The 22,656-nt window shown below is 46.3% G+C and overlaps 1 protein-coding gene across 1 annotated transcript in view; it reads right to left on the bottom strand.

Moving 5' to 3' along the window:
* Positions 1 to 8,354: 8,354 nt before the first annotated feature.
* GFRA1 (GDNF family receptor alpha 1) overlaps positions 8,355 to 22,656 on the bottom strand; it is a 222,591-nt gene continuing 208,289 nt past the window's right edge. Inside the window, exons 9-10 of the mRNA XM_036096278.2 lie at positions 17,035 to 17,088; positions 8,355 to 15,903 (exon numbers count right to left, since the gene is read on the bottom strand). Of these exons, the coding sequence (XP_035952171.1) occupies positions 15,748 to 15,903; positions 17,035 to 17,088 (210 nt within the window). The 3' untranslated portion in view covers positions 8,355 to 15,747. The remainder of the gene's footprint in view (positions 15,904 to 17,034; positions 17,089 to 22,656) is intronic.

Raw genomic sequence — 22,656 nt, 5'->3', positions numbered from 1 at the left:
GCATCAATATTTAATTTCGAAAGCCTCCCCTGCCCTGTGCTGTCACAATCAGCCCGATGCCAGAAATATTGACTTCAACCCAAAAAAACTCTTGCAAAGTTATTTGTCCTCTGGTTTCAGTCAAGATGGCATTTTGGGGACATCAGGTCCTTTTAAGTGTCCAGGTCCCACTGTGTAACAGTTCACTAAGAACAACAAAGGCTCGTCATTTTTCATCCATTATCTTCATGGTGAAGGCTTATTTTGGTTCCAGAGGCAACTGATTAATTACTTAATGTTCTTCTGTATTTTTACCAACATTAGGCCAAATCTACGTCGTAGAATAAGCCATCCATACAGTATGTGTCATAATTACTGTTTTGCAATTTCACACCAGCAAAAATTTATTAAAACTTCACGACTCATTAATAGTAAGTGATCATAATCGCTTAATAGAAAAGGAAACTGTGCTAATGATGGCAGCCTTGATTAACGTATTTGACCTTAAGTCATGAAGTCAAGTGAAATTAATATCACTCAATGTTGAACATAAGGTTTTTTACAGTGCACATCATTTCAATCATCATAAAAGGCAAATAAACTAGTTTTGAGTTTGACTAGATTTGAAAGCTTTTAACGCTTCACAACAAATTAAGGGAGCGTTAATGAACTCCTATACAATGACAATTAAGTGACAAAATGTGAGTAGATGCAGAAATGGCTCTTTTCTATCAAGTGCTGGAAGAATGTTGTCCGACTGGCTCGGTGAATGTGCAGACACTTCTCTGGGTGGCAGCCTGTCTCCCAACAGTTTAGTATGTGGGAGGGAGAGACTCAGCTGTCCTTTGAAGATTTTACTCTTTCCTAACCAGACAAAGGGGGGGGGGGTCTATGAAGCATTATAACCCAGAAGAATTTTAATCCTATTTGTAAAACTAGCTGTCTCTTTGGATGCCACAGACTCTGGTCTGTGCCCCACATGCAGATGTGATGGAACGTTCTCCTTAGAGAGAATGAGGTCTCTCCTGTCCCTCCCTGTGAAGTCTGCACCCTTCAGAGCCTAGGTAGAAGGGAGAAAGAAAGGTCCATATACTTCCATGGGGGCAGGGATTATATTTCTTTGTCTCCCGAAGATTGTGTCCATCACATGGCAGGCGTCTGGTGAATTTGTGAAGGGGGGAAGGACTGAGCCTCGGGGACACTCAGTCCACCCATTCTTTCAGAATAGGTCACAAGATCCCCACTACGCACCAGCTCTGGATCCCAGCGCCACATTCCGTTTCCAAAGTCAGCGCCACCGTCAGTTTTTACGCTCATTCTATTCATGGCAGCGGCTGATGCCAACATAGGAAGCTGAGAGCAACCCCCTGAGCTACGTTCTATTATTTACACCCTTTGACAGTTGGGGAAATGGAGGTTTGGAGAGGTCAAGAAACTTTGTCCCTAGAGTTTCTACTCTTCACCACCCAATGGGGATACAAGGGGAGTCTGTCCTCCCTTTTGGGGGGCATATAAAGCCTTGCTGGGCTGGGGAGGCTCATGCACATAAGTCTAAGCAACAGTGCGAGGTCACATATGAGCAGAGGTGTGAGTGAGATGAGCTGGAAAGCTGCAGGTGCCCCAAGGATGAGAACCCGCTGTAAGTGGGAGTGACTTGGAAAGGCTTGCCAGAGGGGAACTGCGGGTGGGTACATGGTAGCAGTGGGTGAGAGGTCTGCTTGTTTGTGCAGGGAGAAAGTAGGACAGAAAGTTGGGAGGCAGCGTGGAGTCAGAGCCTGGTGACAGTGAAGTTCGGGACAATAGTCTGGAGAGGGAGAAGCTGGAGGCTGGAGGCAGGTGACAGCCCATGGGGGAAGGCAGAGGAACAGAGGGGAAGGGTAGATGCGAGGAAGGTAAAGCCCTGCTGGCTCATGGGATACGGACAAGGGAAGAGAGGGACGAGTCCTGTGAATGCTGGAGTTGAGGCTGGTGACGGGGCTTGTAGGCATCCCACACTTAACGAGAGACTGCTGGGTCTTTTCCACTCCACCCCCTTGGAACCTCTGCTCCCTCGTGGGCTCTCTTCTGCAAAGGGGCCCAGCCTGGGGGTTCTGCTTGTCCATCTTTCACTTCCGGGCACCGACGAGCCCTATCAGTTCTGCCTCCCAAACCTTCCACTTGTCTCCCCACAGTATGAGCACCCCAGAGCCCGCTGCACCCTCCCTTGCATGGGCCGTGTCCCAGCCCTAATCGTTCCTTCTGCCTCTTTGCCGGCCATGTGCTAGAGGGTGTCCACCTGCCCATGGTGTCAACAGGGTCCCTACTCCTCTCCAGCCTCCCATGTCTCTCCCCAGTCCCTCTACGCTAGCCCGCTGGACCAATTTTTCTTTCCAATGCACCATCACCTCCCTTCCCACCTCAGGCCTTAACACCATTGTTCCCCTCCCCTCCCCCGAGGTGCTCTCTCCCCACTGCTGGTGCTTTCTTAAGGTTTAGGCTTTACATCTGAGGATGACTCCTGGGAGACACTTCCTCTGGTTGCTCAGATTAAAGCCTCTTCCCAGTCCGGTTCATCACGGCACCCCACTGATTCCACAGTACTAGCACCTTACATTTCTTTAGTCCTTTGCTATGTGCCCGCACTGTAAGCTCCTCACCTGAACTAGCTCACAGATCCCTCAAAGTCACCCGGTGAGCTTGGTGTCCTTATCTTATTTTACAGATGAGGAAACTGAGAGCTCATGTCACCCGAGGAGCACAACTTATCACTGCCACGTTTTATGTGTTTACCTTCATAAATGCTCTCCGGTTACCGTGCAAGCTCAGTGAGCCTTCCCAGGCATGGGACCTGTGTGCCACATACACGGGCAAAATCTGCTGTCAGAACTCATTAAAATGTCGCCAGCGATGATCGCCTAAGGGACAATTCTGTTTCACTGTCAGTAAATCCCAAATTAAGAAAAAAATCCAGACACATACTTTAGTTCTTCACATTACAAGAGGATTACCAATTTAAAACCCAGGTTTCCTTAAAGATCTAATCCCTCTGTGGCTTTGAAAACAGGGGGTGATTTGCAGGAAGTCTCTTCTGGAGCCCTGTGGGTTTCAGGAGAGCGCTGAGGTTAGAGACGCAGACCCTCCAGTCCGGCTGTCCGGGTTCGGATTCCGGGGCCCTCCCTTCTGATCTGTGGGGCTTTGCCAAGTTACTTAACCTCTGAGTCTCTTTCCTCACCGACCAAATCGGGAGAGCGACACCTGCCTCAGAGGCTGGGGTGAAGCCTCGCAGCGATGCTCAGCGTTACAGCGAGGAATGAGGGGCCCGGGGGAAGCACAGATTTTCTACTGGAAATGAGAAAAGGCAAGAAGCAAGCAGGGACCAAATTAGAAATGGACTCGATGGTGGGGGGCTGTGGGAAGATCTGGAGGCCCCAGGTGGCGCCTGGGTGAGCTGGGCTTGGCGGGCTCGGCGCCAGTTCCGTGGGTGGGGCAAAGCTGAGTGCGGGGCTCCCTGCGGGGCAGGCAAGGCCCGCTCACCCAGCACCTAGAGGTCCCCGGTCCGCCAGAGGGCAGCACTGGCACCTCCCTCATTGCTCCTGTCCCCTTACATTGGTTTGCTACCTGGAAGCCTGTTCTTGTCCAGCGAGGAAGCCACCATCCCATGTCTGTGCTCCCTTTGTGGCCACCACGGCGGAGGCTCACAGGCAAGGGAACAGCACGTAGCAAGGTCACTTGGCAGCCTGGTGCTGAGAGTCTGAGGTGGGCTAGCCCTTAAGCACAGAAGGGGTTATCCAAAGAACACTTAATACCTGTAAAAAAATGCCTGGAAAACCTCGGTGGAATAGCAGGAGAGAGTCTATAGTTGTGCTCCGCAAAAGCGGATAGTCAGTTAAAATAGTTTGCAGTTCCTGGGTGAGTGGAAAGATGCCAGAAAAGGGCAGAAAGGAAGCTGAAGGAGAAAGTCACATCATGGGGGTATGGGGGTGCTGGAGTGAGGGCTGTAGGGGCTCCCCTGCCACTGACCAAATGAAAGCCTTTCCGGGTCTCGTCCTTCTGCATCCATAAAATGGGGAGAATCAACTAGCCCCCCACCCCCCTCCAGTGGCAGAATCAAAGGAGGACGTGTGTGAAGGTGCTCTGCAAACCAAGATAACTTCCAAGTTAAGGAGATGCTGAGTACCCGACGGATCTTTCAGGGACAGAAACATCTTGGAAGAACAAAAACAAACAAGCTTCGTATCAGAGTGTGGTTGCTTTCCTGTTCTGAAGCTGGGTACTCTCGGACAACGGATGGCGTCAGGGATTCATGTTCCGTGGACCGAGAGGGGAAGAAAACGTGCACGAGAACCACGTCTGGTAGGAATGACCTTCTTATTGTCCGTTGTACATTTTCTGTTCCATTTGGGTACAATGTTCTGAAGACCCCTTCCTGAAGCTGGAATGAAATCCTTGCAAACTAAGGAACGGGGCCCACGTTCCATCACAAGTAGATGCCCCAGTCTGAGCTAAGACCGTGACAACTGCTTTCAGGTGTTTGCTAGAAGCTCTGAGACAAGGCCTGCCTCTGCCATAGGCTCTCTTTCCCGTCTCCATGTTTTCTAGGTGGGGGCAGAGTGGGAGAGGGCAAAATTTAGGGTAAGGCTGGTAATAGGGACTAAGTGATTTCACGGAGCCAGCCCCCCTGCCAGGGAGATCTGGCTCCTCTCCCCCAGCACCGCCCCTGGGCGAGAGTGCCCATTGTCTGCTGTCCTGGTCCCAAAACAATAGCAGCCCAGGGAGTGACTGCAAGGGATCTGAATAGGGTGAGTTGGCACTCCCGAAGTTGGAGCCGGGCCAAGCACTTCCAAAGTTGTACAAGAACAGGCCAGCTATGTTTTTCTGGGCACAGTGTGTGGGTAAATTAGATCTTTAAAACACTTAGGCAGGCTTTTGTCACTTGGTGTTAACTATGTGCCTTGCAACTACTTTAATTGGTTTCGTGTCTAGAATGAGGGACTGAAATGGAAGTGCGACTCTCAGGGGAGCAGTCCTGGCACTCAGATGGCTTGTCATATTTCTTTTTTAATCTGTTGTTCTTTTCCTTAAGGTGAGGGAGGTAATCTAATTATCTTTTGGAAGAAAAGCTCATGTCGCAATATGTCGGTTTGGGCTGCTCTCTTGTAACATGGCCCCAAGTGTGGGTGGAGGGAAATGAAATGGGATGTGGGGTGTACCTGTGAGCTTTCCCGCTCAAAAGCCAGGAGACATTCCCCCTACAAGGCGTGAGGGAGAGAATAGTTTAAATGGGCACTGGCATTGGAAAACTGAATCCGAGTCCCACTCTACCTCCCTTGGCTGTGTGACTTTGCGCTAGTCCCTTGCTGTCTCTGAGCCTGTCTCTTCAGTTGCAAAACTAGATTGATTCCATCTCGGAGTGGTTGTGAGGCCGGAATGGAATCACATGCCCAGAGCCCATCCATCCTGGTGTTTGGGGGGAGGGGCACATGGGGAGCGCTCAATAACCAATGGCATTTATTATTGAGACATTATTATCATGAGCCTCCTGTGGGCGCTGTCCATTGACCAATCCTTGACAGTCCTGTCACCAAGAGAGCTGACCCAGCCTCCCTTTGGTGTAGAGCTGTTTCCCTGTCCATGTAGAGCTAACTCACCCAGAGTCACTGACCACAAAGTGAGGAATTATTAAAAACCCTCCAGGGCACACCATAGGCACAGTGCCTGGAAGGTGCCTGTTCCCCAGATTGCAGCAATTCATCCTGAAAGAGGTTCTGTGGGGTAGACACTCACTGCTTCTCGGGCTGTTTGGAGATTTGCTGAAGGAGGACATTCTGGTCCTGGGAGTGCTCTGAGCCAGGGCTCTACCTGCCTCTTTCCTCCGAAGAGCAAGGACCAAACCTTGACTGGGTTCCAGCAGCTACATAGTTTGTCCTTCCTATCTTTTATTCTTTAATAAACAACTGGTAAAAATGATACACAAACATGGCAAAAACTATATTTAGGTAGAATCTAACCATCCATCTATCCATCATGTATTTATCCATCCATCCATCCATCTACCCATCCATCCATCCACCCACCCATCCCTTTATTATCTATCATCTACCTATTTATCTATCTATCTATCTATCATCTAACATTTATCAACTATCTAACCTATGTTTCTAATATGAATACAAGTAGGACCATATTTTTTTTGTTCTGTACTTTGCCTTTTCACTTAATATACCATAGACCACTTCTAGTTTCAGTGGGTATATATCTACTTTTTACAAATAGTGGCACAATATTCCCTTGTCTAGATGCACCATGAGCTCTTTAACCAACTGGCTATTGATGGACATTCAGGTTGTGGCAAGGACTTCCCTATTACAAATTATTCTGTAATGGAAATCCTTTTGCAGAGACCTTGGCACATGGTGTGAGAAGGCAGGGTAAATTCTTTGCAGTGGAATTGTTGGCTCAAAGGGGATATGGATTTTAAATTATGATCACATTGTCAAATGGTCTTCTAAAAAAGATCATCCCTATTTATATACCCACCCAAGGTATTCTCAGGCCAAATGCTCCCCTTACATTTTACTTATTTATTTTTAAAGATTTTACTTAGTTATTTAACAGAGAGAGACACAGCGAGAGAGGGAACACAAGCAGGGGGAGTGGGAGAGGGAGAAGCAGGCTTCCTGCGGAGCAGGGAGCCCGATGCGGGGCTCGATCCCAGATGCGGGGCTCGATCCCAGATGCGGGGCTCGATCCCAGATGCGGGGCTCGATCCCAGGACCCTGGGATCATGACCTGAGCCGAAGGCAGATGCTTAACGACTGAGCCACCCAGGCGCCCCTCCCCTTACCTTTTAAACCGGTGAATTCTTTGCCTGGCAGCCTGGCTGGGGAAATCTTCGTGACGATAAAAGCAGCCTGTGTGACAGCAGTGCCAGTATATGTGACTTTTACGGATACTCTGCTCATACCTCTCACAACGCTGTGTTTTTGTTTATGCTTTATTTATATCATCCAACACAAGCAGCCTTGTATCTTATTCCTGTCACAGGTTTTATTCACTTTCTTGGCATTTCTCTCAGGGTTTTATTAGTTGTTTCTTGTTCCAGCTCCTAAAATTTCTATCACCTGCATCCTGGGGATTTGGTTGTACTGAGAAGGTGATGAGAATCCTAAGGGACTGGGGCAGGAAGCCCGATGTCCCCAGGGCACCGTTCCCTCCCCATTTCTGCAATGATTCAGGGAACCTCAGAGTCCTGCCCTTCCCCAGGGGCCTGCCCCACGTGCGGACATGAGGTGCTTCACGTCCCTGAGAATGAACGTGGGGGTTTCTGCTCAGGCAGCTGGAGAAACCCAAAGCCAGGAGAGAAGTTGGAATCTGGGGTTTTGTTACACCTCTAAAACACCAGGCCCAGATCCAAATGCTCACAAACTTTTTATCCGAACCGTGGAGCCCTCTAGAAATCATTCTAAACTTGCTCATTGGAAAGTGGGTCCAGGAGACAAGGGAGTAGGAAAACCCAGTTGAATGAAAAAAAAAAAATCACAAAACTGTGTCCTGCAGAGACCCTCCAGTGAAACACAGGCTTCTGTCCTCTACGAGGCAAGGTCTTCTTGCTATGTAGTGGGCTGCAAGTTGTAGACTGAAGCAAACAATGCTGGTGATGTTAATTACTGTGTTTTGTGCTCTAATATTTTGCCTTAAAAACTCCTGGTGCTGATATGGTGCCAGGGACTATAACCTCCCCCAGGGAAGCCGGGGAGTCCTATTTTGAGCAACCATGATCATGATGTTAATGCCCAGGGATCAAATCCAGCCTCATGCAGTGTAAAGTAACTTTTCCTTGCCAGGCACAGAGCTATAGCCTGGAAATTGGGAAAAGGACGTATTCTGTCTTTACTTTTTATCCAAATACTATTTATAAGTTTACACAAATAATTCAACACATTTATGATAGTGTCTAAAGCATTCACCAGTCCTATCCTCTAATTACAGAATTGTATGTTGAAGACATAAAATAAATATCTGGTGTGGCCCTCCACAGACCCTGCTTCCTTTTGGCATGCGTATGTGAGCTATTCGGTTGGATTTAAACCAGTGGCTCTCAATCAGGGTGATTTTGCTGCCCCTTCACAGGGGCTGACAGCGTCTTGGCGGGTGGGACAGGTGCTGCTAAACATCCCACAACGGACAGGACCAGATACCATCCCTTTCCACCCCCAAGACAAAGAATCATCTAGAAGCATCTAGAAGCATCAACTACATTCAGTCCTCAGGAATCTTATCTCCTCCGCTGTCAGAAAGCCCCCGTATCTTGATACTGGGGATCTCCATGCGTTCATAGATTTCAAGATCATTTTCCAATGAATTAAGATAAAAGAAGAAGACACCACGATTGGAGGTTTGTTTTTTTAAAAAAGAAAACAATGTTTATTAGGGTATTCTGGGGTGGAGGATGGCTGAACAGACTACATACGTACATTCTATAATGCTTGAGCAATACGTTAACAGAAAATTCAAACATCACAAAACCACTTTCAAAGTCCAAAGAGCAAAACTTGTACTTCTATATGTAGGTGTTCTTCCACGGGTGTTGGTGGTGTGAGGAAGCCATGTGGGGATGGCCCAGGAGAATGCACGGGTGCCACAGGAAAGCAGATACACACGGCGATGAGATACATGTATTATCTCGTACAAGTGGGAAACTCAGGAAACACACGGTGTCAAATGGAGACCAGGAGGGAAGTCGCTCATCTGGATCCTCTCCTAACTGGAGGCTTCCATGAAGCTCACTGCACCCCTCACCCCAGCTCTGATGAGGCTGGGTGTCTGGCCCCCTCTCCCAGGAGGGAAGTCTAAAACCATCCTAAAAACCAGAATCCTTATTCTATTCAACCTGAATGGTTAACCTACATGAAACAGAAGGAACAGAAGCGGAGACATACCCTCGGGTTAAGAGTAAAAATGCCAATACCATCTAAAAGAATACAACCCAAAAGCCCACATCCGGAATCTCACATAGCTTCTCCGCAGGAGGCGGATTAAACAAAAGAAAATAATTTCAATACCTAAGGGATAATGCACAGGAGAGGAGAAAACTCTTTAAAGAAAACTCTGTGGTGAAAAGCATTCCCTCTCCTCCCTTAGGGGAGAAAGAGAGAGAAGAGAAAAGAGAGATAATTAGAAGAAATATAAGGCCCTGGATTTCAGGTTTCTGAAACCATTTCTTCAACCCTCTGAGGACAATCAGCTATCTCTGAATCCAGAAAAGTCTCATTACTAGAAAACCACAGCCAAATAAGGCAGGGCGATCTGTGAGTGGGTTCTGCAGTCCCCGTTCTTTTTCCCACATTTCAGAAATGCTTTTGGCTAAAGCTAAAAAATAAAAAGCCAGATTCCAGATCAAGCACGCTCTGCACACCAGGAGGATAATGCCGGATCACACAGCCCTGCAGAAGTTGTGACACAGAGAGAGCAAAGGAGCTTTTGTGATGGAGCCGTAAGTGCCAGAAGTCCTGCCCTGCCCCGGTGACAGGTGACAGACCTTTACCTACTCAAAAGAGCCTTGCGTTTCTTCTATCCGCAGCATCGCCTGGGTGTTCCGATTCTTTATCCTACTTTACTCTATCTTATAATCTGTGTTATATTTGCTGCCATCAAGGGTCTTTGCGTACTTCAAAGTTTTGCTGTTTGAATGAACACTGCTGTCTATCGGCTTTCCTCCTCTAGACTAGCAGCTCTGATATCTCCCAGTCCCACCTGCGCCCCGGCTGGTACCTGAGAGCTTGGCCAGTTCCACTGGCATGGCTACCTGGCCATGCTTACAGCCCTCTAAGGCCTCAAAGGGTGACCTCACTTGGTCCCCCGTGGCAGTCTGCCCGGCTTCAGCTGAGAATGGGTGCATCTGCCTTCTCCATATTGCTTGAGCTGCGCGGGTTGCTGTATGCCTATTGATTGGGACTTACTAATTCCTAGAGACCGAGTCTGGAAAACGGCTTCTTGGACAACTTACAAAGAGAATTTAGATTCTCTGAAGGATGTTAAAGTGAAGGATTCTGCCATCCGGAAAAGATGGGTGTTTCCCTAAATTGCTGTCAGAGGGCCTTGTATTCTCAAGTTAATCCTGGAGGAGTTTCAGTCCTGAATGATGGTTCACTCAACTGGAGTAGAGTTCTGTAAATGTGCTGATTTGAAGACCACCTAAGTTTGCTTCTCAAGATGCTGGCATAGGCCTGGGCTTGGCCTGGGCTTGGTGGAGTGGCCCACCTTTCTGGCCAGTGTCCTGTGCTTGAGGCAGATTAAAATACCAGCAGACTCACTGGCTAATTTCCCATGAAATCTGTTTACCCCATTTGGGGTCCTGTCCTTTCTGGGACTGGCTGGTTATGCTCAGCTCGTCCTGGGGACAAATGCTAATTTTTCATCTCTCAGCAGGAAACACAGTTGGCAGATTTAAAGCTGCTTTGATTCTAATGCTTTGACACTTCCTTCCAGGTCACCCTCAATAACCTCAGGACACCTTTACTGTTCTGTACAAGAGCTCAGTGCTGGCAAGACCATGCGGACGGACCAGTTCTTGTTAGCGTGTTACAAAACCAAGCCTTTCGATGCCCCAAAGTTTTTCGTTCACCCAACGTCGTTGAAGTACCTACTGTGGGACATGCTTTCTCTTAGGGGAGGCTGGGGGGAGCTCCATAAAGAGATGTTCAAATGAAAGAAGGGGCTGATGGTTTCTGGCCAGAATCTTGGTATTTTCTATAAAACGAAAGTGGGGCATGGTAAGAAAACCCGGCCTGGGATGAAGAGAAGAAAACCCGAGAAAACCTTTTATTGCTGCTGGTGCTGGGCTTGGCAGCTGCCCTGGAGCAAAAATAAACTCCTCATGGCAGTGGGACAAGATGCTGATGTTGGCACCTGCCAGGGGCAGACAGCCCAAGTCACAGCTGTGCTGGTCAAATGAGTCTGGAGACCTTAGGGGGTGAGGACCTCAATGACTGGTAACAGGCTGTGGTTCTCTGCAGGCAGTTTACTGAAAACAGGGTTTGTGCGCCCCCCTACCCATCTGGGCTGGATCTCAGAACAATCAGAAGTGCAGGTGGCGCTTCCCGCTGAACAACCCTAGGCTATCTCCTGGAAGGGAGGGGGGAGCTCATCAGAGAGCACCGGGAGCAACAAAGGGATGCCTGGTGAGGATGAGCAGACAAGACCATCCCAAGGCTAAGAAGAGGGAGCTCAGAAGAGGGGAGGGTTGGATGGAGGAACTTCCTACTTGGGGGATTATCATCACCCTCAGATTGCCTGGCTCCTGAGAGAGGCTTCTCTGTCTTCAAAAAGCCAGGGGTGCACGTATAATGGGCATCTGGGTAGGACTACATTTAGAATGAATCTACAGGAAGGGGCCCTGTTAAATACTTTAATGATAAAGAACAGGAATGGGCACTGGGGCACCAGTAATTGACATGAAAGAGAACAGAGTCAGCCCACTGTCTTAAGACAACTCTCCTTGTGAAATGAAATGTCCCATCAAACACACCCCAGGATGGAGGCAGCAGCAAAACCCACAGATTTAAAGCCTCTGCCGGGAGAATGTGTTCAGACATATAGTCCTCAAGAAGAATTCTAGATAACAGATTTAGAACAAACGGTCACTGGAGAAGAAGAACTGGGTCAAGAAGTGTCAGATATATACATGAGATTCCTATCTTAGGGATAAGAAGAAAAGGTAGCTTCTAAGGGTTTCCAACTGAATTCTCAGCTGTCCTACAGTTTTAGAATCTCTAAAAAGAAATTTCTTCCGATGTTGTCCAGATATTAGCTCTGGCTTGTTTTCCACAAAGGCACTGCTGTCTAATTCAAGGGACTCTGGCTATTCTTGTGAGGACAAGGTTCCTACGTGGATCAAGAAGGAACATCAGTGGACCGCATGACCCATTCACTCCTGGCACCTGGCCTCGTGCTGCACCTTGATTTTGCTTCATCTTTCCAAACTCCCTGAGTTCAGGGCAGACAGGTCCTTCTATCATCCCCGTACCCAAACCCTTGGCAATTCATGCCCATCTGTTGCCATTGCTTTTTGGTCTTTCTCGAAAAGATGGGTCTCCCATGGTCTCATTTGCTTTATCAAAGAGCAGAAGCAACAAAGATCACAGGGGTATGAATCCAAGAGATCAGGAACAGCGTTGAAAGGGAATTAGAAAATGCGAGTTCATTTAAGCAGCCCTCTCTGATCTACAGTTCATTGACTCAAATAAGTCATGCATGTCGGACTACATGAATGAAAACTTTTTTTCCAAATGACAGCTCCTCCAAGGCCACTATTTTGTAAATAGTAACAACAGAAATACATTTTTGCTAGATTCTAAGAAAAGAATTTGCTAATTATACAAACTCCCACTGTTTTTATATCTCTTTTCCCAACAAGCACTTAACACTGACTCAAAAATGCTTCCGCTCTCCTCCCTTCCTAGTTCAGCAGATGGAGTGTTTGGGAGTGTCTACTTTAGATAGAGTACAAAGGGACAGGTGGGCGATAGGATGCAGCTGGAGAGGACCCATCCTTGGAGCGTAGGCATGACAGCAACACTTTTCATATAGACCAAATCAAAGGCCACAGAAGCCTGGAGAAACCCTGTCCCATATTTGATTAATTCAAAGATAGCTTCTAAGACATTTTTTACTACAGGATAAAGAATTGTTAAATAATTTTATTTTTTTTTTAATGAAAACCACACTCCTATTATACTCTGGATACAGTTCGCTATACTTAATAAAAAATAATCTGTGTACTTCTCAACTTACGCTCTCGGGACTTGAAAAAATCAGATATGGAAAAATAAACATGGAAGTGGCATTCTGAATATTTCTCTTTATTGTGCACTTCTTCCTTCATGTGCTCTATTAAAAAGATACTCAAACAGATATTGGCCAAAGATACTCAACATCAACGTGGAATGAATGTGCTTCCAATCAGTTTGGCAATAGTGCCCTTTTTTCATTCTCTCAAATAAGCAGCAGGGCATGGCTAGACTTGACATGGGAGTCATGGTCTACATGGACCTAAGTTACTGTTTTTGTGTTGTCAAAATCAGCTACAATGAGATGCTTTCTGCAAGAGGCCCAAATCCCAGCAGATGGCGGTACCCGAAATGCAGGGACTGAGGGACAGGAAGTAATCATTTTTGCTGTCAGCACTGCTGCACAAGGAAGTCAAAGATTTAAGTCACTTGCCTGTTTTAGTCCTGGGGCAAGTGATGGTGTTTCGGGTTAACCGTGTTAAACTGGGACTTACACGGAATGGCAGAAACACCTGCTTGGCATGAATTTGTAAGAATCTCTCTAACGTGTTGTCATTGAACATCCTTTCCCCTGTTTATTTCATCAGCAATTTATTTTCAAATTTAGAATTTGATAACTCTAATATGCTTCTATCTGTGAAGAAAAATGAGATCTTTGTTGGTGATCGATGAGGCTTTCCCAAATTTAATTTATGGGGTGCGCATCCCCGTGTTCTTCACCGAAGGCTATCCTTGTTAGCTCTGATAACTCCTATTTCCTCTTCAGTCATCTGAAGCTAATTACAGCCACTGTTTACTGCAGAAGGAATCAATAGCTTTCTACAGTAGATCACATAGAATCAGACCCAGATGCAATTAGTCCAATGTAGATACACAGAGATACCTTAATTAAAACAAAATATGGTAAGAGATATGCTCTCATGGAGGACCGGAATTCCAAATGTTTCGACACATTTAATGTGTTTATTCAAAGTAAGAGTCTTTACGAAACCTTTCACTAATCAAATTTGTTTGATAAATTTTCCTTGAAAACATTTTGAACTGAAAAAACACAGTATTTAGTATTATACATTTATGTTTATTAACATTTGGATATAAATGTACTTCAAACACCAATAGAGCTAAAAGACTATGCCTTTATCTTGGATTGAATAGATTTCCCACACCAGTGATTTGATTAATTCTTACAAGGCAAACATCAGCGGGCAAAGGGGATCAGTATGAACTGTGCACCTTGGGTCCCTCCTCCAGCCCCTCTACTGATGTGGGGAGAAGTAATGCTCCCAGCACTCTATTCAGGTGGATTCTCCTATTCTCTACTCAGTGTTGGAGAAGCATGGCTCCTAGCACTCGATCACTGTAGATTCTGAATGTCACCATCAACCAGACTTCAAAAGTGCACTTCAGGGTCTACTTGTTTAAGGACGAGAATGATGGAAGGTGATATGCAGTGAACAAGCCAGATGCCTCGTTTCCAGAGTCCTGTTCTGGTCCGCGTATCTTTGCCGGCCAACTCATCTCTACAGGCCTATCGTTGGTCCTCTTGATCCACAAGCCTTTCTTTCCACAGAGTCAGTCACAGTCTGTCACGGAGGACACATAACAAGATGCGTGTAGATTCCTGATGACCTTCAGACCAAATCCCTCCAAACAGTGGCCCGGTCATCACCGTTGAGAGTCAAGACAACCGTTAGGAAAACAACTGTGTGCCCTGGCATGGATCTGCTTCAGAAAAGAGGGCGGGATGTTCCTGTCCCCCAGCCCAGTCAAACCTGCCTTTGTCAAGTAACCTGGAAACCAAGGTACTGGATTATGTCAACTGGCACAGGGGCCATTGGCTGTTGCAGGGCGTTTACGAGTGGCCGCCAGTTTCCTCACAGGTATGCACGTTTGCATTCCAAGAAATGATAAAAGACAACACTTGGCTGCTCTGTTTCCTCCTGCCTGGCCACAGTTACGTGATGCAGAGCTTTCTGCTAAAGCATGAGGCCCCTCAGAGTCTGCTTTTTGAAAAGCTGTCTTCGTGAAGTTAATATTGGAGCTAACACTACTTACGAGAGGAAAACGAGCTCCATGTATTTTGTATTAAATCATCAGTAAAAAATGAAGACAATATCATTACTTTCAAAATATAGAAAGCCAATAGTTGAAATCATTTAGTAGTAAAATTTTTTTTTCTACATATAACCTCATACTTGTAAAGAGTATTAGAGTGACACGTCAGGTATATTTGACTCTGGTTAGTTAAAGGGCTTCTCCCTCATGTAAGGCTTGGGAGAGTGTCGCTCAGTGATCAAGGTACTGCAGAGTCCCCCTCTATTCTGACTAGAAGACAGACACTACATTTGGATGGGACAGGTGTCCTTTGTTTGGTAGGAGAGTGTAGAACTCTTCACAGTACACAAACAGTGTGGAAAATGCCAGTACATATAGAAAGGTGAACATTGGCGCAAGCTTGTTTGTACTAAGTCCATCAAGATCCTCTGGATGAGGATCTTTGCTTTGTGACAAAATAAGCTTGCGCCCACCCATGTTAGGCTAAAGTGATGTCATCAGAAACCAAAGCCATTATAGGAGATACGGAAGAGTCTTTAGAAATACTAAGTCCTTGCTTTGCTAGGAAAGGCCAGAGTTAAATTGTTAAAATCATCCCTATCCTCATCACGTCAAACATGGGCCCAGTTGGTTTTATAGCCAAATTTATGCACTGCCCCTCGACAACACTGCAGGCCCCAAAGCCTTTTCAATATGGAATGTAGGACTGTATCGGTTAGCCCATAGAAGCCCTAAGGATCACAAGAAGATTTCTTAAAAAAAAAAAAAAAAAAGGAAAAAAAGAAAAAAGAAACAAAGAACAAAGAAAAAGTTCCAGTTGGATGAAACTGTTTTTGCAGTGTCTCAACTGAGCTCCTAAAACTGGAATTTCAGATATACAAGAGGACAGGAAACAGATAGCTTGGTTTTTGTCTTTTTACATGTCCATATTGTTGTTTAAATGCGGCTACGATGTTTCTGCCAAAGATAAAGATAATAAGGTGGACAGAGTGGTTACCACCAGAACCAGCAGTGGGCTCAGACCGCAGCTTGAAGGAGCAGCCATCGATTTTGTGGTTATGTGGCTGGAAGGACCAGCGAGACCATTCTTTTCATAATCACGCTGTAAGAGAGAATATTTTCATTGTCACCCACTGCATGTATTCCTCCTATCCCAGTATATTTTAACCACACTCTTTCTCTCTCCCACCCTCACCTCCAACTAGCTATAGCACTCATCAAAGCTGACCCAAGCTAGGACCACAGAGACTTCAATTCACTGACTTATAGTTTTACGGAAAGGAATCATGAATCTGGGTGAGAACTGGATATACGGACTTCTATAGTTTATGATAAACTGGCCAACACTTGCTTCTTGCTCCTCCACTATGGATTACTGAAATCCACTTGTGGGGCAGCTTTGCATCTTCCTTCACTCCTACCTTCTGGATCTCCCTGTGGCTAGGGCAACATGGAATGCTTCTCCTGGTACTGACTGAGGAGGAAGCCTGTTGTCCCTCCCCATCCGGGAGGAAGGGCAGGAATAATCATCTCAGAAAACTGGTCCAGGCAAGTATCAGTTCACTTGGAGATGGGCCACAAATCGCATTGAGATGGGCAGGGCAGTCAGCAACTTTTCTCTCCATTTCCCCTTTCAACCCTAGATTTTCTAGATGAAGGAGCCTGCCCCGCTCATCAGCTGGAGAGCCCACACCAGAACTCTGGCTTTCGGACTCGCAGTTGGCACAGCTGTCCTTCCCTAAGACGGATGCCTCCATCCCCACCACAGCACCCACTCAGTCCCATAATGCCACATCCCGCCACAATGATCGGCATGTGACAGCATCATTCATCTCCTCTGTAAAACGGGGAGAGGAATGGGGCCTGCCTCAGCTGCGGAGGTCAAAGGAACCGTAGACAGAGGACCTCTGGTAAGCAGTGAGAGTTGCTGAGTCTTCTCTGTGTGGGCTGATTCTACAGGACTGTGGTCACATAGTGTCTGGCATTGGAACAATGGTATTTGTGCGGGGTCTGGCTCTGAGATGAGGATCCTGGGTCCCACATGTAGTTGGAACTTTGTGCACTGGGATGCGAAGACCTCACTTGGCTCAAAGTGCAGAGGGACATGGAGGGTGCTTTAGATCTTTTTCCTAGACCTGAAACCTCATTGTCTTTGAGCCTTTACATCCTCACCAGGGGCCCAAAGGCTCTGTGTCTAGAAATGCAGGGAGACCCAGGGAGAAACGTAACTTACATCAGAAAGACAGAGGTGTGTACTGCCGGACACATTGGATTTCAGCTTCTGTGCCTGGGGAAAGACAAACACACACACATAAAATCACTCAGATACAGTATGGAATAATGATTACCAATGATCCACTAATCAGTTGTCTAGGGCAGGGCCATTGATAGAAATATGTGAGCCACATCTATGAGCCCATACATAATCTTAAATTTTCTAGTAACCACATAAGAGATAAAGGTGAAGATAATTGTGATAACATGTTTTATTTAACCCAATATATTATCATTTCAACATGTAATCAATATAAAAAGTTATTAATGAGATACTTTATTTTTTCATACTTAAGTCTTCAAAATCTGGTGTTTGACATTGCACATCTCATTTCAGACCTGCCCCATTTTAGAGTCTCAGAAGCTACCTGTGGCTGGTGGCTAGTGGGGGTAGCACAAGACCAGGTTACTAAAGACAAAGTTTTGTTTTTGCTTTCGTTTTTTGTTTTTTTCGAGAGGGGAGAGGAGATAGAGCATCGGGGAGGGGAGGGGCAGAGGCAGAGGGAGAAAGAGGATCTTAAGCAGGCTCCACGCCCAGCACGGAGCCCAACATGGCGCTCGATCTCATGATCCTGAGATCATGACCTGAGCCAAAATCAAGAGTCGGACACTTAACCGATGGAGCCACCCAGGCGCCCTAAGACAAAGCTTTGAAGTCATTCATATTCAGAACTCATTTATATCTCTGATTGTTCATTTTGGGGACATGACTTTGAGGTAAAAATGTCGCAATAAAAATCCACATTCATTAGTAATATAGAGATAGGTTTTCCGAAGCTTGTTTATTCATTTGTTTTATTCATTGTCTCAGTCAACAAGCACAGAGCTATTTTCCAATGCTGGACATCAGGTGATAGGACCAAAAGGATATGGTTGCTGGGCTCATGGGGCTGCCCTCTAGTTGAGTAAACCACTCACGGCTTGGGAGTTATGGCACAGGACAGGGATTCTTATAGATGGATCCCCTGGAGGAAGAGTGGCAGCGGCTCCCTGTCTCCTCACATTGGAACTAGTCCCCACTAAGCTTCTACCAGAGAACTGAGTTGAAGGAAAGTTTCCATCACTCAAACAATTACAATAAGACCTGTTGACCCAATACCGCCCTTTTGTTTTGTAAAAGAAAACAGAGTCCAGTGAACTTAAGTGACTTTTCCAAGGTTACATAGCAATTTACTGGTAGAGTCAGGATATAGACCAGGTCTAAAACTTCTGAAAGAAAATGTGCTCTTTCCTCCATTACAGTGTTTCTTCCAGGCAATCCTGGCATGCTTGACTCTTCATGCTCTACCTGCCCCCAAATCCATAAGAAGAACCTCCCCCCCTTGAGCATCTTCCCCCAAAAGAGGAGCCTGTTAGCACCAAAAACAGAGAGCTCATGTGCCAATAGGATGACTCTGGTCAAGCATCACACCTGAATCAAGGAGTGTCTGGGCAACCAGCTCTGAGTGAATGGCAACGGGCAGGCTGCCTGGTGTAAGAAGACTTCTGGAACTCGTTGGAGACATGCTAGGCTGATGATGGCATATTCACCCAAGGAGTAATTTATTGACCATAATGCTACTTGGGAGGCATCATAATCTTTACCTATATTTGCATATACCAGCTGTGAATATGAAATAGAAACCTTTAAACAGGCATCAAGAATAAGACACTGTGAAGCATCCCCAGGCTGTTCAAAGGTCACTAAATGTTATGTATAAGAGGATCAGAGGAGAAATGGGAAGAGGAATTGAACCTTACCCAAAAGCCTACTTTTAATCTATAGTAATAGCAGATCTGGTCCACTGCATTGTTACCTGCAGAGAATAATGTACAGAACTTTACATGTTTTATTTCTGTTCAAGATTGGAATTGTGCCCGGATACCAAAATGGCCTTAAAACATCACATTCTCTTTTTTCTTTGTGAGGCCATAATCTACAAAAGACATAAACCCTTGCTGTGGGCCTTTGCATAACTAAGAAGTTCACTAAAATGTGCAGAGAAAGCAGCCTGACTTTTAGTCTGAGACACATTATGCCTTCAAGTTGTTTCTGGGCTTATGCCTCCATGTTCTAAACCACAGGCCTTTAAGTTCTAAGGGTCAGGCAGGCCTCCTTCTTACTTTGTTCTGTATGATTAGCACTGGAATGTAGGTTTTTACTCACTACGTACACAATCCGAGCTACTCATTAGCTATACTTAGTCACTTCAGGAATGTGTCGAAATACTAGTTCAATGCCCATCATTATTAGATAATTATAAAGGGGCTTCTACCAATGGATAAGAAAAGTCTTCTGTCTTAACAGACTGTCTTAAGTGGACTCTAGATCTGCAGAGGTAGATTTCTGACCCTCACTGGTCACCGAGGGTTTCACGCAGCATGCAGGTCTATAGGCTTGCAGGCTCTTGCCTTCCATCTGGAAAGAGCGGGGATTACTGCTCTGTCACACAGGAAAATACATTTAAACCAGCTCCAGGTCTATAAAGTCTCTGAGCTCTTTTCCCGCCAAAGCAGGCATCTTGTTGGCATCTATCTAAAGGAAATGGTCAGCGAGAGGCCTTGTCTCCCTATAGCCCCATTGGCTTCACTAAAACTAGAGGCAGTGTCTCCACGCTCATCTTGCCTCGAGGACCATTCCTGTTGGCATAACTGGATAACCTGCAGAGCAAAGGTAATAATGTACACCCAGGCCCCTGCAGAGGCTCTGAGAAAATGCCTTCTCTCCTGTTAAGCACCTTCCCAACCCACCAAAGCACTTAGCACTCCAGAGGCTCAGCAGTGCATGCACAGAGGCCTTTAAATGCTCTGCTCACACAGTGTATTAACACAGCTTCCCAATGAGAGGTCTGGGTAGAAACCCCCAGCACCACAGAAGCAGAGCAGAACAGCCCTGGATTTCCACCTGAACATCGTAGGGACCACAGTAAGGTCCGGCGGTCTGATGAGAAGGTGAAGGGCAAATGTTACCAGTTATTGGAATAGCAGGTGGCACCTGGGTAACAGAATCAGAAGACTGCTGATAGACATGAGATTTTTTTCCCAGCAAACCTGAAGTGCATACGACAAGATGAGGGCCGTGGGTCTGCTGCCTAGACTCGCTAGCACCAAATATAGGTGGAGCATTACCACACGGGGCGTCTGGCGCCTCTAAGGGTTTGTAAGCTGCACATGGAGGGGCAGAGCCTGGGAGTTTAGACCCGTGTATGTCTGGCTGCTTGCATGCTTGTGAGTCTTGTATGCAGTCCGAATCCATCTGGTGACACTGAAGGTCAGAAATCTCCTAGGCAGATCCAGAGTCCACTTAAGGAAATCTGGCCCTGAGAGTTCATTTTAGAAGGCTGAGCAACCTGTTATTTCCACATTTGAAGGGCTTTTATCCTGAGCATTTCTGGCAACATCATCAAGCTATCACTGTCTTGCTAATCAGATAGGATAAATGCAAACATAGAATTACAGGGTGGCCCCCACCGTCAACTATTGCAAAGAATACTTATATACTTTAAACATCGTCTCACAGGTGATAAAAATGGGGAGGGTCCCAGGAAAATTAAAAAAAATAATAACAAAACTTCCGAGACCTTGTAAGTTATAAGAAGAAACGAGAAGAGTACTTCTTACTGCTGAGCCCTAACCCTGTACAAAGGGTGGAGTAAGGGAGTGCTGGCTCAAGGTCCTGTCTGTGGACCCAGCAGCCTTGCTCATTAACGACATTCGCAGGGACCCAGCACACAACGTGGCCAGCCCAGACCTGACACCAAACCTTACAGTGTGGCTTTAAAATATGACATTTCCTAAAAAAAAAACAGAAGAGAGAAGGATAAAGAAGAGAAGAAGAGGGTGGATTTCATTTTTCTAAAAGTCCATTTTAACTACAGGTACGACATGTTGAACAAGGAATTCTTTCATCTCTTTTAGGAAAGAGTGTTTCCTAGCAGCTAATTCATACTTCTGTGGTTATGGGGGAAACCACCTGACTCTGAGTGGAGGGGAAACATCACCAGCAAACCATGGGACCACAAGGTTTCCATCTCGAGGATGGGTAGATGAAAGGGACTGGTGAAGCCCATCTCCAGCCCAGCAGCCTTGCTGTCATTGTGGAAAACTGGAGAACTTGTATTCAGGCACCTCCTAAGCCTTGTCCCTCCAGCAGTGTTGTAGAATTGTCGCTGGCAGTAATCTGCTAGCCCAGGCACGTCGGGTAATAGAATTTCCACAGCACTGTAACTGTAGGGCCAGACCTCGCCAGTCCCTGGCACCAGAGGGTTAATAAATGCATTAGATGCTGTTAACCTCTGTTACCTGGAGTCAGACCTATGACACTCCTGCTTTTTACCCCAGTGATTAGCATTTGGAAAGTCTGCCCCGGTGCCAGTAGCCTTCCTGTTCAGAGCACACAGACACATGCCTTGCCGGGAGCCCTCCATCCAGAGCCCTCCCCCTGCCCTGGGACACGGCATAGACACACGAGCTCTGCCCGCAGTAGGGTCTCCCAGAGCCTCGGGGACGAGGCACGCTTTGGAGGCGCACACTTGCTCTGTTTATGGACTCGGAGACTTAAGAGCGCCCCGAAGCGGAGCCTGGTCTTTGCGGCCCCAGGACTTCGTTTCTATAGAGAAGTCAGGGCTTCATCTTGGGGTTTTAGGCAGCTGTCAGCCAGCAGGCCGTGGAACATTTCTCTACTCTCCGCCACGAATGAGGGGAGCCAGTTTCTGCTCTACCTCCAGAAAATAAAACCAGAGGAAGTTGCCCAATCCAATAGCAACAGCCTGTCCAGGCTGCAGCCAAATGGTCATAATTAATGATGCTTCTGGTTCTTTTCTCCCTTGCTTTACTGATTAGAGAGATTTGCTCTATTAGGAACCTGTGTGCTTAATGACAGAATACAAATAATAGACAGAGAAATACACAGACTGTAAAATGCAATCAACTTTGCTCTCCAGCACTCACTAAGTACCTAGCTGCATCTATCACACTTGTCAATACCAGTTTATTAGCATGTGAGTCTCTTCTTCAGCATAAATTGGACCTTTGTGAGGGGAAACCATTGCGTGAGTTCTTCCTGAAACAGCCATTCCCCAATCTAAATCTATACATATTACATTTTTGGGTAGGACAAGACATAAGAAGGAGGGTGTGCACCCAAGTCTGAAGGTTACCTGAGCAGAGCAACCTGCATTTTTACATTGCATTTAAAAAAAAAAACCAGACTCCCCTGACTATAGACTTGTATGGGCAGTACTTACCATATCGCAATTCTATTGTGTACTTGATACGTGTTTGTCCAAATTAATTTCTACACAAAAGAGACAGAAAAAAGGAGCTGCCTGCTAGTAAATCCCAGCTAAGGAATGGTGGTCTGTCCAGGGCTCTGTAGAATTATGCTCTTTTCAACTTTTTGGATTTTGCCTGCTGGATTTGGGCAAGCCTGGGGAGGTTTCACTGCTGGTCTGGTCACAAGCCGTTGGGCAGCCTTTCCAAAATCCCTGCCACGGTCTGTTTTGAAACTCACCTTCCTACTGATCTGCTTTTCCTACAAACTTGGTAACAACCACTTGCAACCACTGGTCTGAATAATGTGCAGTAAAGTCAGCTTGCATAA

This window comes from Halichoerus grypus, chromosome 7 (assembly GCF_964656455.1).
Source record: "Halichoerus grypus chromosome 7, mHalGry1.hap1.1, whole genome shotgun sequence".
NCBI lineage: Eukaryota > Metazoa > Chordata > Mammalia > Carnivora > Phocidae > Halichoerus > Halichoerus grypus.
The sequence above is the reverse complement of the archived record's forward strand: the minus strand, read 5'-3'. Positions and strand labels throughout refer to the sequence as shown.